The following is a 14554-nucleotide window of genomic DNA, read 5'->3' as shown; positions in this document are numbered from 1 at the left end:
GAGAGAGAGAGAGAGAGAGAGAGAGGGAGGAGAGAGAGAGGGAGAGAGAGAGAGAGAGAGAGAGAGAGAGAGAGAGAGAGAGAGAGAGAGAGACAGAGACACGGAGAAAGAGACAAGAGAGAGAAAGATGGAGGGAGGAGAGAAGGGGACAGGGAGCGTAGGAGAGGAGGAAGAGGAGGATAGAGAGGAAGGGAGAGAGAAAGAGAGAGAGATGGATAAGGGGAGGAGAGGAGAGAGGGAGAGAGAAGAGCGACAGAGAGGTAGAGGGGAAAAAGAGGGAATGAAGAGGAAAGAGGGAGGAGGGGGAGAGAGTAGAAGAGAGGGAGAGGAAGAAAGAAAGAAGAGCAAAGGAGGAGAGAGAGAGGAGAGAGACGGAGAGAAGAGGGGGAGATGAGAGAGAGAGAACGAAACAGAGAGGGAGAGAAGAGGAGAGGGAGAGACAGAAGAGAGAGAAAGAAAGAGAAAGAGAGAAGAGAGGGGGAGAGAGAGAGGGAGAGAAGAGAGGGAGAGAGAGAGAAAAGAGAGAGGGAGAGAGAGAGACAGAAGACAGAAAGAAAGAGAGAAGAGAGGGAGAGAGAGAGGGAGAGAGAGAGAGAGAGAGAGAGAGAGAGAGAAAAGAGAGAGAGAGGAGAGAGAAGAGAGAGAGAGAAAAGAGAGAGAGAGGGAGAGAGAGAGAGAGAAGAGAGAGAAAGGAAGAGAAAGAGAGAAGAGAGGGAGAGAGAGAAGGAGAGAGAGAGAAAAAAGAGAGAGAGAGGGAGAGAGAGAGAAGAGAGAGAGAGAAAGAAAGAGAGAAGAGAGGAGAGAGAAAGGAAGAGAGGAGCGGAAGAGAGAGAGACAGAAGAGAGAGAAAGAAAGAGAAAGAGAGAAGAGAGGGAGAGGAGAGGGAGAGGAGAGAGGTAGAGAGAGAGAGAAAAGAGAGAGAGGGATGAGGAGAGGGGAAAAAGAAAAGAGGGAGAGAAGAGAAAGAAGAGTAGGAGGGAGGGAGGAGAGAGAAGAGCGGGAGAGGTAGAAAGAGAGAGAGAAGAGAAGGAGGGAGGGAGAGAGAAAAGAGAGAGAAGAGAGAGAAAGAAAGAGAAAGAGAAGAAAGCGACAGAGACGGAGAGAGGGAGAGAGAGAGAGAGAGAGAGAGAGGGAGAAAAAGAGAGAAAAGAGGGGGAGAAAAAGTGGAGGAGGGAGGAGATGAGAGGGGGATGGGGACAGGGAGCGTAGGAGGGGAGGAGAGAGAAGAAGGGAGAGACAGAGGAAAGAGAGGAGAGGGGGATGGGAGGGAGAGATGGATCGAGGAGGAGAGGAGAGAGGGAGATGTGGAGGAGGGGAAGAAGAGGATAGAGAGAGGGAGGAGAAGGAGAGAGAGAGAGAGAAAGAGGGGTAGAGAGATGGATGGAGGGAGGAGAGAGCAGGAAAGGAGGATAAAGATTGGAGGAGGGGAGGAGAGAGGGAAGAGGGACAGAGAGATAGAGGGGAAAAAGAGGAGAGAGAAGAGGAAAGAAAGAGAGGAACGTAGAGAAAGAAAGAAAGAAAGAAGAAAGAAGAGAGAAAGAGGGATAGAGGAGGAAAGAAAGAGAAAGAGAAAAGCAGAGAAAGAAAGAAGAGGAGAAGAGGAAAAGATTGAGGAGGGGAAAAAGAGAAAGATGAAGACAGAGAGAGTGAAGGAGGGATGCAGAGGAGGAGAGAGAGAGAGAGAGAGAGAGAGAGAGAGAGAGAGAGAGAGAGAGAGAGGAGGAGTGTTTGTTATGATCCTGCAGATGAGTTTGAGGACATGTCCCTGATTAGAGCTTTAATCTCTCCATCATCTTCAACATATGTCCCTCAGTCCTGGTTTAGACCTGGTTTAGAGTCCTGGTTTCCTGGTTTAGACCTGGTTTAGTCCTGGACCGTTTAGACCTGGTTTAGTCCTGGTTTAGACCTGGTTTAGTCCTGGTTTAGACCTGGTTTACCTGGTTTAGACCTGTTTAGACCTGGTTTACCTGGTTTACCTGGTTTAGACCTGGTTTTCCTGGTTTAGACCTGGTTGTTTAGTCCTGGTTTAGACCTGGTTTAGACCTGGTTTACCTGGTTTAGTCCTGGTTTAGTCCTGGTTTAGAGTCCTGGTTTAGACCTGGTTTAGTCCTGGTTTAGACCTGGTTTCCTGGTTTAGTCCTGGTTTAGTCCTGGTTTAGACCTGGTTTAGACCTGGTTTAGACCTGGTTTAGTCCTGGTTTAGTCCTGGTTTGGTTTAGACCTGGTTTAGACCTGGTTTTATTCCTGTGAGACGTTTAAGGACAAATTTCACATTAACCTGAGACGTGTGACTGTGTCGCCCCCCGAAGGAAACAGACGGAACAACAACTGATTAAACATGAAAGTCACACACACGGGGAGGGCACCTGACACACACGGGGAGGAGGGCACCTGACACACACGGGGAGGGCACCTGACACACACGAGGGGAGGAGGGCACCTGACACACACGGGCACCTGAACACACACGGGGAGGAGGGCACCTGACACACACGGGACACACGGGAGGGCCACACTGACTGACACACGGGGAGGGCCACCTGACACACACGGGGAGGGAGGGCACCTGACACACAGGGCACCTGACACACACGGGGAGGGCACCTGACACACACGGGGAGGACACACACACCTGACACACACACGGGGAGGGCACCTGACACACACACAGGGAGGGAGGGGCACCTGACCACACACGGGGAGGGAGGGACCTGACACACACGGGAGGGCACCTGACACACACACTGACACACACGGGGAGGCCACCTCACACCTGACACACACGGGGGAGGGCACCTGACACACACGGGCACTGACGGGGAGGGGAGGGCACCTGACACACACGGGGAGGGAGGGCACCTGCACCTGACACACACGGGGACCTGACACAGGAGGGCACCTGACACACACGGGGAGGGAGGGACACACTGAGGGCACCACACACACGGGGAGGGAGGGCACCTGACACACACGGGGAGGAGGGCACCTGACACACACGGGGAGGGCACCTGACACACACGGGGAGGGCATCTGACACTTTCGTCCTTGATTAGTCTGAGTGGTTCAGTCCTGGTTTAGACTTGGTTTAGTCTTAGTTTAGTCCTAGTGTAGTCCTGGTTTAGACCATGCTTAGTCCTGGTTTAGTCCGAGTTTAGTCCTGGTTTACTCCTGGTTTAGTCCAGGTTTAGTCCAGGTTTAGTCCAGGTTTAGTCCAGGTTTAGTCCAGGTTTAGTCCCGGTCCCGGTTCAGTCCCGGTTCAGTCCCGGTTCAGATCACGGGAAGGGCATCTGACACAGATCCCAGTACTCACTTGATGACGGTCCCTTTGGCGCCCCCTGCTGTGGTCAGCATGACTCTGGAGGTCAGACTGACCCTGAGGTCGTCCTGCTCCAGACCCAAGAGCTCGGCACAGAACGACACCGACTCACTGCTCTGGTGACGGATCGCACAGCCGCCTGACAGACAAGGAACAGGGAGAAACACACGACATGTTAAAGAAGAGCACAGCCACCTGACAGACAAGGAACAGGGAAAAACACACGACATGTTAAACACAAGAGCACAGCCGCCTGACAGACAAGGAACAGGGAGAAACACACGACATGTTAAAGAAGAGCACAGCCGCCTGACAGACAAGGAACAGGAGAAACACACGACATGTTAAAAGAAGAGCACAGCCGCCTGACAGACAAGGAACAGGGAGAAACACACGACATGTTAAAGAAGAGCACAGCCGCCTGACAGACAAGGAACAGGGAAAAACACACGACATGTTAAACACAAGAGCACAGCCGCCTGACAGACAAGGAACAGGGAAAAACACACGACATGTTAAACACAAGAGCACAGCCGCCTGACAGACAAGGAACAGGGGAAAAACACACGACATGTTAAACACAAGAGCACAGCCGCCTGACAGACAAGGAACAGGGAAAAACACACGACATGTTAAACACAAGAGCACAGCCGCCTGACAGACAAGGAACAGGGAAAAACACACGACATGTTAAACACAAGAGCACAGCCGCCTGACAGACAAGGAACAGGGAAAAATTCATGACATGTTTTTCTTTTTTAATTTATTTATTGTTTTGTTTTATTATTTTTTTTATTTTTCTGTTCTTTTTATTTATTTTATTTTTTTTATTTTATCTTATATTTATTTATTTATTTATTTATTTTTATCCTTTTCTTTCTGTTTTTTTTGTTTTTGTTTTGTTTTTTTATTTAATTTAATTTAATTTTTTTGTTTTTATTTTTAATTTTTTTGCGACATGTTAAACAGAAGAGCACAGCCGCCTGACAGACAAAGAACAGGGAGAAAAACACACGACATGTTAAAGAAGAAGAGCCTGAGAGACAAGAACCAGGGAGACAATAACGTGAGACCCATAAAACAGATTTTTCAAACTCAGGCCCGGGGGCCAAATTTAGCCCGTGATATAATTATATTTGTCCCGTGAGATCAAATCAAACATGTTTTCGAGCTGCAGACGCACACAGATCGACTACAGACACATGATTTATTTAAAATGTTGTTATTATTTTATGTTTTGCTTTAAGCAAAACTATGATTAAATATTTATTTGAATAAGAAAAGGTTTAACATGACAGAGAAAACCTGCAGATGATGGTGAAATGTTTCAATAAATATTTAGTTTGGCCCAAGACTAAATCCCAGTTTTTCATTTTGGCGTCTGTGAGTTTGAGTCTGACACTTCTGCCTTAAACTGTCCACATAAATCACAGATCCATAACCAGTGTTGGGAGTAACAGATTACATGTACCCGAGTTATGTAATCAGAGTACAAATGATGAGTAACTGTATTCGGTTACAGTTACTTTTTGAATGACCGCGGGACTCTATTTTCCGACGGACCGATCAAGCGGCGAGTGAAGAAGAAGAACTACAACGTGAAAAGTAAAGGAAGTTGGAAACGTAAGTAAAAGTAATTTATTGTTTTATCGTTATTTGTTTCGCGGTCACTTCCGTTGTGGCTTTTTAACGTGTTGTGGCTTTTTAACGTGTTGTGGCTTTTTAACGTGTTGTGGCTTTTTAACGTGTTGTGGCTTTTTAACGTGTTGTGGCTTTTTAACGTGTTGTGGCTTTTTAACGTGCTGTGGCTTTTTAACGTGTTGTGGCTTTTTAACGTGTTGTGGCTTTTTAACGTGTTGTGGCTTTTTAACGTGTTGTGGCTTTTTAACGTGTTGTGGCTTTTTAACGTGCTGGCACATTTGTATTTGTTGCGGCGTTTGCGTTTGTTATGACCCCTCTTCCGTAGGAAACTGATGTTCATGTAAACGCAGTAAATATGAACTTTTTTAGAATTTTTTAATCCTCAAAGCTCCTAAAGTTTTGTTAGACTCGCCCTCGCTCTTCTCGCTCCGCTCTCAAAGCTCACACTCTGATTGGTCGGAACTGCAGGTTTCTGTTGTCACATGTTTTGCGGCGCGAGGTCAGTGTTCAGGCGATAACGCGCGACACTCCAACGAGCACAAGTCACAGAAAACACCACGGCTCCATCCTGGATTGACGTTCAGATCTGATGTTCCGTGAGCATCGGCTCCTCTGAACTTCTCCATGTGATGTGACGAGAGCGACGAGCCTGACAGACTAAACACTGGGCAATTATCTGAATGTGAGTCTGACGTTAGGAGAAAACGAGCCTGACAGACAAAACCCAGGGGGAGGAACCATTTGACAGAGTAACAGTGTGAGAGGAATCATCAGGAATCGTTTGAGAAGAATCGTTTGAGAAGAATCGTTTGAGGTGAATTGTTTTAGGTGAATCGTTTGTCAGAGCTGTTGTCAGGTGGTCACCATGGAAACAATGATCTGTTTTTACTTATTTCCAAAAAAGGTAAAAGTCTGAAGGACAAACTCCCACACGTCCACAAACCAGGTCTAAACCAGGTCTAAACCAGGACTAAACCAGTCTAAACCAGTCTAAACCAGGACTAAACCAGGTCTAAACCAGGTCTAAACCAGGTAAACCAGGACTAAACCAGGACTAAACCAGGTCTAAACCAGGTCTAAACCAGGACTAAACCAGGTCTAAACCAGGTCTAAACCAGGACTAAACCAGGTCTAAACCAGGTCTAAACCAGGTCTAAACCAGGACTAAACAGGACTAAACCAGGACTAAACCAGGACTAAAACCAGGTCTAAACCAGTCTAAACCAGGTCTAAACCAGGTCTAAACCAGGACTAAACCAGGTCTAAACCAGGAACCAGGTCTAAACCAGGACTAAACCAGGACTAAACCAGGACTAAACCAGGTCTAAACCAGGACTAAACCAGGTCTAAACCAGGACTAAACCAGGTCTAAACCAGGTCTAAACCAGGTCTAAACCAGGTCTAAACCAGGACTAAACCAGGACTAAACCAGGTCTAAACCAGGTCTAAACCAGGTCTAAACCAGGACTAAACCAGGACTAAACCAGGACTAAAACCAGGACTAAACCAGGACTAAACCAGGTCTAAACCACTAAACCAGGTCTAAACCAGGACTAAACCAGGTCTAAACCAGGTCTAAACCAGGACTAAACCAGGTCTAAACCAGGTCTAAACCAGGACTAAAACCAGGATCTAAACCAGGACTAAACCAGGACTAAACCAGGTCTAAACCAGGACTAAACCAGGTCTAAACCAGGTAAACCAGGACTAAACCAGGTCTAAACCAAGGTCTAAACCAGGTCTAAACAGGTAAACCAGGACTAAACCAGGACTAAACCAGGACTAAACCAGGTCTAAACCAGGACTAAACCAGGTCTAAACCAGGACTAAACCAGGTCTAAACCAGGTCTAAACCAGGACTAAACCAGGTCTAAACCAGGTCTAAACCAGACTAAACCAGGTCTAAACCAGGTCTAAACCAGGACTAAACCAGGACTAAACCAGGTCTAAACCAGGACTAAACCAGGACTAAACCAGGACTAAACCAGGTCTAAACCAGGACTAAACCAGGACTAAAACAGGTCTAAACCTGGACTAAACCAGGTCTAAACCTGGACTAAATCAGGACTAAACCAGGACTGAACCAGGTCTAAACTAAACCAGGTCTAAACCAGGTCTAAACCAGGTCTAAACCAGGACTAAACCAGGACTAAACCAGGGTCTAAACCAGGACTAAACCAGGACTAAACCAGGTCTAAACCAGGACTAAAGCAGGTCTAAACCAGGACTAAACCAGGACTAAACCAGGACTAAACCAGGTCTAAACCAGGACTAAACCAGGACTAAACCAGGACTAAACCAGGTCTAAACCAGGACTAAAGCAGGTCTAAACTAGGACTAAACCAGGACTAAACCAGGATTAAACCAGGACTAAACCAGGTCTAAACCAGGACTAAACCAGGTCTAAACCAGGTCTAAACCAGGTCTAAACCAGGTCTAAACCAGGTCTAAACCAGGTCTAAACCAGGACTAAACCACTAAACCAGGTCTAAACCAGGACTAAACCAGGTCTAAACCAGGTCTAAACCAGGTCTAAACCAGGTCTAAACCAGGTCTAAACCAGGACTAAACGGTTACATGGGGGTTGTAGTTTCTTTTTAATCCTTTTTGACCCTGGTTACATGAAGTCTGCATTTAGTGTGAAAGACGCCCCCCGCGGAGCGAGGGAGGAGAGAGGAAAGAGGAAAGAGAGGAAAAGAGAGGGAGGAAAAGAGAGGAGGAGAGAGGGATGAAGAGGAGGAGAGAGGGATGAAGAGGAGGAGAGAGGGATGAAGAGGAGGAGAGAGGGATGAAGAGGAGGAGAGAGGCGTCCTGCTGAGATGAGAGAAGTGTTTAAGTGGACTCCAACTGAGCGCTCTGATACTGCCCCAGGGGACGGAACTAAACCAGGACTAAACCAGGACTAAACCAGGACTAAACCAGGTCTAAACCAGGACTAAACCAGGACTAAACCAGTCTAAACCAGGACTAAACCAGGTCTAAACCAGGACTAAACCAGGACTGCTAAACCAGACTAAACCAGGACTAAACCAGGTCTAAACCAGACTAAACCAGGACTAAACCAGACTAACCAGGACTAAACCAGGTCTAAACCAGGACTAAACCAGGTCTAAACCAGGACTAAACCAGGACAAAACCAGGACTAAACCAGGTCTAAACCAGGACTAAACCAGGACTAAACCAGGACTAAACCAGGTCTAAACCAGGATAAACCAGGTCTAAACCAGGACTAAACCAGGACTAAACCAGGTCTAAACCAGGACTAAACCAGGACTAAACCAGGACTAAACCAGGTCTAAACCAGGACTAAACCAGGTCTAAAGCAGCACAGTGTGATTATAAATCAGACATACGGCGCTGGCGTTTGCTCTAGAATTAAAAATAAATGAGTAACGATTCCTCAAACACGAACACGACTTCAGACGAACATGAAGAGAAACGACTTTAACACGAGAGAAGATCTGAGGAGAACAGTTAGAAGAACAGGTTTACACGTCCCCGAGGCCGGAGCGAGGCCGGAGCGAGGGCGGAGCGAGGCGGAGCGAGGCCGGAGCGAGGGCGGAGCGAGGCGAGCGAGGCCGGAGCGAGGCCGGAGCGAGGCCGGAGCGAGGCGGAGCGAGGCCGGAGCGAGGCCGGAGAGCGAGGGCGGAGCGAGGGCGGAGCGAGGCCGGAGCGAGGGCGGAGCGAGGGCGGAGCGAGGGCGGAGCGAGGGCGGAGCGAGGCCGGAGCGAGGCCGGAGCGAGGCAGAAAACGAGAGAGGACATGAATAACTGACCAATCAGACGCCTTCTTTCTGTGACGTCACTCCTGCAGTGGTAGAAACAGGTTTGATTGACAGCGTTGCTCAGACAACAGTGTGGGCGGGGACGGGGCGTTGATTGTGCATCTGGATTTCTAAATAAAACCTCCAGCTGTAGATTTGCCACGAGAAGCGCTGGCCTCAATGAGCTTCATTTGAGCTGAACTCTGTGGGTGACGTCGTGCTCTTTTAAGCCACGTTCAGACCAGAGAGTAAAAACGCCCTCGACGTCTCGATTTGGAGCCTTTTCATTTGAGTTCACGGTGGAGAGTTTCTTCTTCTGGTGTTTGTGGGTTTTTCTTTTTTCTCCTCTGGGTAATAACGTCGCTTCGTTCCTGCAAACTCGTCTCTGATTGGCTGATGTGACGCGTCTGACGCTAAAACTTCAGCTTTTTCAACTTCTGACCCCAACGTTCTGACGTCACATGACCTGGACGTGTGTTTTTTCTATTAAACTGAAGGTTGTAATATTTTGTGATGTGACCCACTGCGTCTGAGTCATTTCTACTAGTATTTGCAGTAATGGTATTTGCAGTTGTAGTATTTGTACACACCTGAAGTACTGCCCGCCTCCTGGAAGTCGACGTTGCCCAGGTGCAGTAATAGTACTTGTAGTAGTAGTACTTGTAGTATTTGTAGTATTTGTACACACCTGAAGTACTGCCCGCCTCCTGGAAGTCGACGTTGCCCAGGTGCAGTAATAGTACTTGCAGTAGTAGTACTTGTAGTATTTGTAGTATTTGTACACACCTGAAGTACTGCCCGCCTCCTCGAAGTCGACGTTGCCCAGGTGCAGTAATAGTACTTGTAGTAGTAGTACTTGTAGTATTTGTAGTATTTGTACACACCTGAAGTACTGCCCGCCTCCTCGAAGTCGACGTTGCCCAGGTGCAGTAATAGTACTTGTAGTATTTGTAGTATTTGTACACACCTGAAGTACTGCCCGCCTCCTCGAAGTCGACGTTGCCCAGGTGCATGACGCCCGCCACCGTCCTGAACAGATCCAGCTTCTCTGATTGGTCCAGGCCGATCTTCTTCATGGCGTCGCTCATCCGGTTAAAATCCAGACGATCGTCCAGGAGAGGATCCTTCAACGGACCGCTCTTCACGTGCTGCAGGAGAACCACAGGAGAACATGAGGAGAACATGAGGAGAACCACGAGGAGAACATGAGGAGAACATGAGGAGAACATGAGGAGAACATGAGAACAGGAGAACATGAGGAGAACATGAGGAGAACATGAGGAGAACACGAGAACATGAGGAGAACATGAGGAGAACATGAGGAGAACATGAGGAGAACACGAGAACATGAGGAGAACATGAGGAGAACATGAGGAGAACCACGAGAACATGAGGAGAACATGAGGAGAACATGAGGAGAACCACGAGAACATGAGGAGAACATGAGGAGAACATGAGGAGAACCACGAGAACATGAGGAGAACATGAGGAGAACCACGAGAACATGAGGAGAACCACGAGAACATGAGGAGAACATGAGGAGAACATGAGGAGAACACGAGAACATGAGAACATGAGGAGAACATGAGGAGAACATGAGGAGAACATGAGGAGAGAACATGAGGAGAACCACATGAGGAGAACATGAGGAGAACACATGAGAGAACATGAGGAGAACCACGAGAACATGAGGAGAGGAGAACATGAGAGAACCACGAGAACATGAGGAGAACATGAGGAGAACATGAGGAGAACCACATGAGGAGAACATGAGGAGAACCACGAGAACATGAGGAGAACATGAGGAGAACATGAGGAGAACATGAGGAGAACATGAGGAGAACATGAGGAGAACATGAGGAGAACATGAGGAGAACATGAGGAGAACCACGAGAACATGAGAACATGAGGAGAACATGAGGAGAACATGAGGAGAACATGAGGAGAACATGAGGAGAACATGAGGAGAACATGAGGAGAAGAAACAAGAACATTTTACATAAGTGTGAGTTGTTGTACAGTTGTAGGGAGTATTATCTGTCTATGGGGAAAAAAAGTATTTGAAATGTACTTGGTCTAGTCCTGGTTTAGTCCTGGTTTAGCCCTGGTTTAGTCCTGGTTTAGTCCTGGTCTAGTCCTGGTCTAGTCCTGTTTTAGTCCTGTTTTAGTCCTGGTCTAGTCCTGGTCTAGTCCTGGTTTAGACCTGGTTTAGACCTGGTTTAGTCCTGGTTAGTTTCCTGGTCTAGTCCTGGTCTAGTCCTGTTTTAGTCCTGTTTTAGTCCTGGTCTAGTCCTGTTTTAGTCCTGGTCTAGTCCTGGTTTAGTCCTGTTAGTCTTAGACCTGGTTTAGTCCTGGTTTAGTCCTGGTTTAGTCCTGGTTTAGTCCTGGTTTAGTCCTGGTTAGTCCCTGTTTTAGTCCTGGTCTAGTCCTGGTCTAGTCCTGGTCTAGTCCTGTTTAGACCTGGTTTAACCTGGTTTTAGTCCTGGTTTAGTCCTGGTTTAGTCCTGGTTTAGTCCTGGTTTAGTCCTGGTCTAGTCCTGGTCTAGTCCTGGTCTAGTCCTGTTTTAGTCCTGGTCTAGTCCTGGTTTAGTCCTGGTTTAGTCCTGGTTAGTCCTGGTTTAGTTAGTCCTGGTTTAGTCCTGTTTAGTCCTGTTTTAGTCCTGGTCTAGTCCTGGTTTTAGTCCTGGTTTAGTCCTGGTTTAGCCCTGGTTTAGACCTGGTTTAGTCATGGTGTAATCCTGGTTTAGACCTGGTTTTAATCCGGATTTAGTCCTGGTTTTAGTCTTGGTTTAATCCTGGTTTAGACCTGGTTTAGTCCTGGTTTAGTCCTGGTTAGTCCTGGTCTAGTCCTGGTCTAGTCCTGGTTTAGTCCCTGTCTAGTCCTGTTTTAGTCCTGTTTTAGTCCTGGTTCAGTCCTGGTTTAGTCCTGGTCCTAGTCCTGGTTTAGTCCTGGTCTAGTTCCTGTTTTAGTCCTGTTTAGTCCTGGTCTAGTCCTGGTCTAGTCCTGGTTTCCAGTCTTCCTGGTTCAGTTTAGACCTGGTTTAGTCCTGGTTTAGTCCTGGTCCAGTCCTTTGGTTCAGTCCTGGTTTAGTCCTGGTTTAGTCCTGGTCTAGTCCTGGTCCTAGTCCTGGTCCAGTCCTTTGGTTCAGTCCTGGTTTAGTCCTGGTTTAGTCCTGGTTTTCCAGTCTTTGGTTCAGTCCTGGTCTAGTCCTGGTCTTAGTCCTGGTCCAGTTTGGTTAGTCCTGGTTTAGTCCTGGTTTAGTCCTGGTCCTAGTCTTTCCTGGTTTCAGTCCTGGTTTAGTCCTGGTCTAGTCCTGTTTAGTCCTTTAGTCCTGGTTTAGTCCTGGTTTAGTCCTAGTCCTGGTTTAGTCCTGTTTAGTCCTGGTCTAGTCCTGGTTTAGTCCTGTTTTAGTCCTGGTCTAGTCCTGGTCTAGTCCTGTTTTAGTCCTGGTTTAGTCCTGGTCTAGTCCTGGTTTAGTCCTGGTCTAGTCCTGTTTTAGTCCTGGTCTAGTCCTGGTCTAGTCCTGGTCCAGTCTTTGGTTCAGTCCTGGTTTAGTCCTGGTTTAGTCCTGGTCCAGTCTCTTCTTCTTCTTCTTCTTCTTCTTCTTCTGCTCAGACTCTCGTCGTCGTCGTTGTTGTTGTTGTTTTTATTGTTCTGGGACGACCGAGATCAAATCCACCGTTTATTTCTTTTGTGTTGTTTTATTGTTTTCCGTCTCCGTGCGGCGCTTTTCGAAACCGTTTGAGTTTATTAAAAAATAAAAACACCAACGCAACAAAAATCCTCCGAATATTTTATTTTCACTGTGACGGATTTTTTTAAAAACCGAACGAGAAAATCAGAACCACAAAATCTCCCAGACCCGACCTCAAAAACAGACCTGGAGTTTTGGTTTTTTATGTTTTTTAATCCTTTATTTTTAGTCTGTCTAAATCTCTAAACCTCTAAACGCTCTGGTCCACCTCGTGATGTCATCAAGTGGTCGTTTTCAAGTGAACAGCTGCTTTTATTTTTAATTCAGAAGTCAAAAATAAAATGGCGATTCCAGTGGCTGAAACGATCCAAAAGTGAAGGTCGTGAAGGTGTGTGGAGTTTAAAAACGCAGTGGAGCACGTCCCGTATCACAGCATGACATCACAAGGTGGAACAGAGTGTTTTGTGTTTGAAGAGAAAAGTGAATGAAACAAAAAAAACAAAAAAACACAACTCCAGGTCTGTTGGTTTGTTGTTGTGGATTGGTTCTGTTTTAGTCCTGGTTCAGTCCTTGTTTAGTCCTGGTTTAGTCCTGGTTTAGTTTTTAGTCCTGGTTTAGTCCTGGTTTAGTCCTGGTTTAGTCCTGGTTTAGTCCTGGTTTAGTCCTGGTTTAGTCCTGGTTTAGTCCTGGTTTAGTCCTGGTTCAGGAGTTGTATATTAAATCAGTGAATGACTCGTTGTTCCTTTCAGGCCCAAAGACTCTTTAACAGTTTAAAGTTCAGTTTAAAGTTCAGTTTAAAGTTCAGTTTAAAGTTCAGTTTACGGTTCAGTTTTTGTTTTCTCCAGACTCTGAGGTGGAGCTGCAGCTGTGGCCACATCTGCCCTGGGACAGACTGACAGAATTAAATGTTTATATCTTACATTTTCTCCATCAGAAAATGACTTTAAAGTGTTGAAATGTTCTGTCCATGTGGCAAAATCATTTTACTGGACAAGTTCTTTTAAAATAATCGACGTCGAGACGAGAATGAAAAAGTCTCAGGGCTGGAAATATTTACAGATGCTCAGTTTGAGATAAACAGACTTAGAAAGTGTTCATGGCCTGATAATAAATTCTCAGATGCCAAATTCTAGATAAAATGCTTTAAATTCTGTTAAATTCTCGATAAACAAACTTAAAACCAGTTTATAATGAGCATGAACGAACTAACATCAGGTCAGACTGATTTAAGATTTTCTATCTACAATTTAACATCTGAGAATTTATTATCAGGTCATGAACACTGATCATAAACTGGTTTTAAGTCAATTTATCTAGAATTTAGCCAAATTTAAAGCATTTTATCTACAATTTGGCAGAATCTAAAGCAATTTATCTAGATTTGGCAGATTTTTAAAAAATGTATCTAGAATTTGGCAGAATTTAAATAATTTTATCTAGAATTTGGCAGAATTTAAATAATTTTATCTACAATTTGGCAGAATCTAAAGCAATTTATCTAGATTTGGCAGATTTTTAAAAAATGTATCTAGAATTTGGCAGAATTTAAATAATTTTATCTAGAATTTGGCAGAATTTAAAGCAATATATCTAGACTTTGACAGAATTTACAGCAATTTATCTAGAATTTAGCTAAATCTAAAGACATTTATCTAGAATTTGGCAGATTTTTTTTTTATTATCTACAATTTAGCAGAATTTAAATAATTTTATCTAGAATTTGGCAGAATTTAAATAATTTTATCTAGAATTTGGCAGAATTTAAAGCAATTATATCTAGACTTTGACAGAATTTACAGCAATGTATCTAGAATTTAACTAAATCTAAAGACATTTATCTAGAATTTGGCAGATTTTTTTTTAAATTTATCTAGAATTTAGCAGAATTTAAATAATTTTATCTAGAATTTGGCAGAATTAAAGTAATTAATCTAGAATTTAGCCAAATTAAAAGCATTTAATCTAGAATTTGGAAAAATTTTAAGTAATGTGTCTACAATTTAGCAGAATTTAAAGCAATTTATCTAGAATTTGGTAGAATTAAAAAAAAATGTATCTAGAATTGGGCAGAATTAAAAACATTTTATTGAATTTGGGAAAGTTTTAAGTAATTTATCTACAATTTGGCAGAATTTACAG

At 45.2% G+C, this 14554-nt stretch overlaps 1 protein-coding gene across 1 annotated transcript in view; it reads right to left on the bottom strand.

Annotated features, from left to right (window-relative positions):
- Window positions 1–14554, bottom strand: part of LOC110164259 (unconventional myosin-VI-like) — a 73035-nt gene that overhangs the window by 23681 nt on the left and 34800 nt on the right. The window contains exons 18-19 of the mRNA XM_055149748.1: window positions 9688–9868; window positions 3311–3455 (exon numbers count right to left, since the gene is read on the bottom strand). Coding sequence (XP_055005723.1) covers window positions 3311–3455; window positions 9688–9868 — 326 coding nt within the window. The remainder of the gene's footprint in view (window positions 1–3310; window positions 3456–9687; window positions 9869–14554) is intronic.

This window comes from Boleophthalmus pectinirostris, unplaced genomic scaffold (genome assembly GCF_026225935.1).
Source record: "Boleophthalmus pectinirostris isolate CB_2022bp ecotype Guang Dong unplaced genomic scaffold, ASM2622593v1 HiC_scaffold_13, whole genome shotgun sequence".
In the NCBI taxonomy this organism is placed as follows: domain Eukaryota; kingdom Metazoa; phylum Chordata; class Actinopteri; order Gobiiformes; family Gobiidae; genus Boleophthalmus; species Boleophthalmus pectinirostris.
The sequence above is the reverse complement of the archived record's forward strand: the minus strand, read 5'-3'. Positions and strand labels throughout refer to the sequence as shown.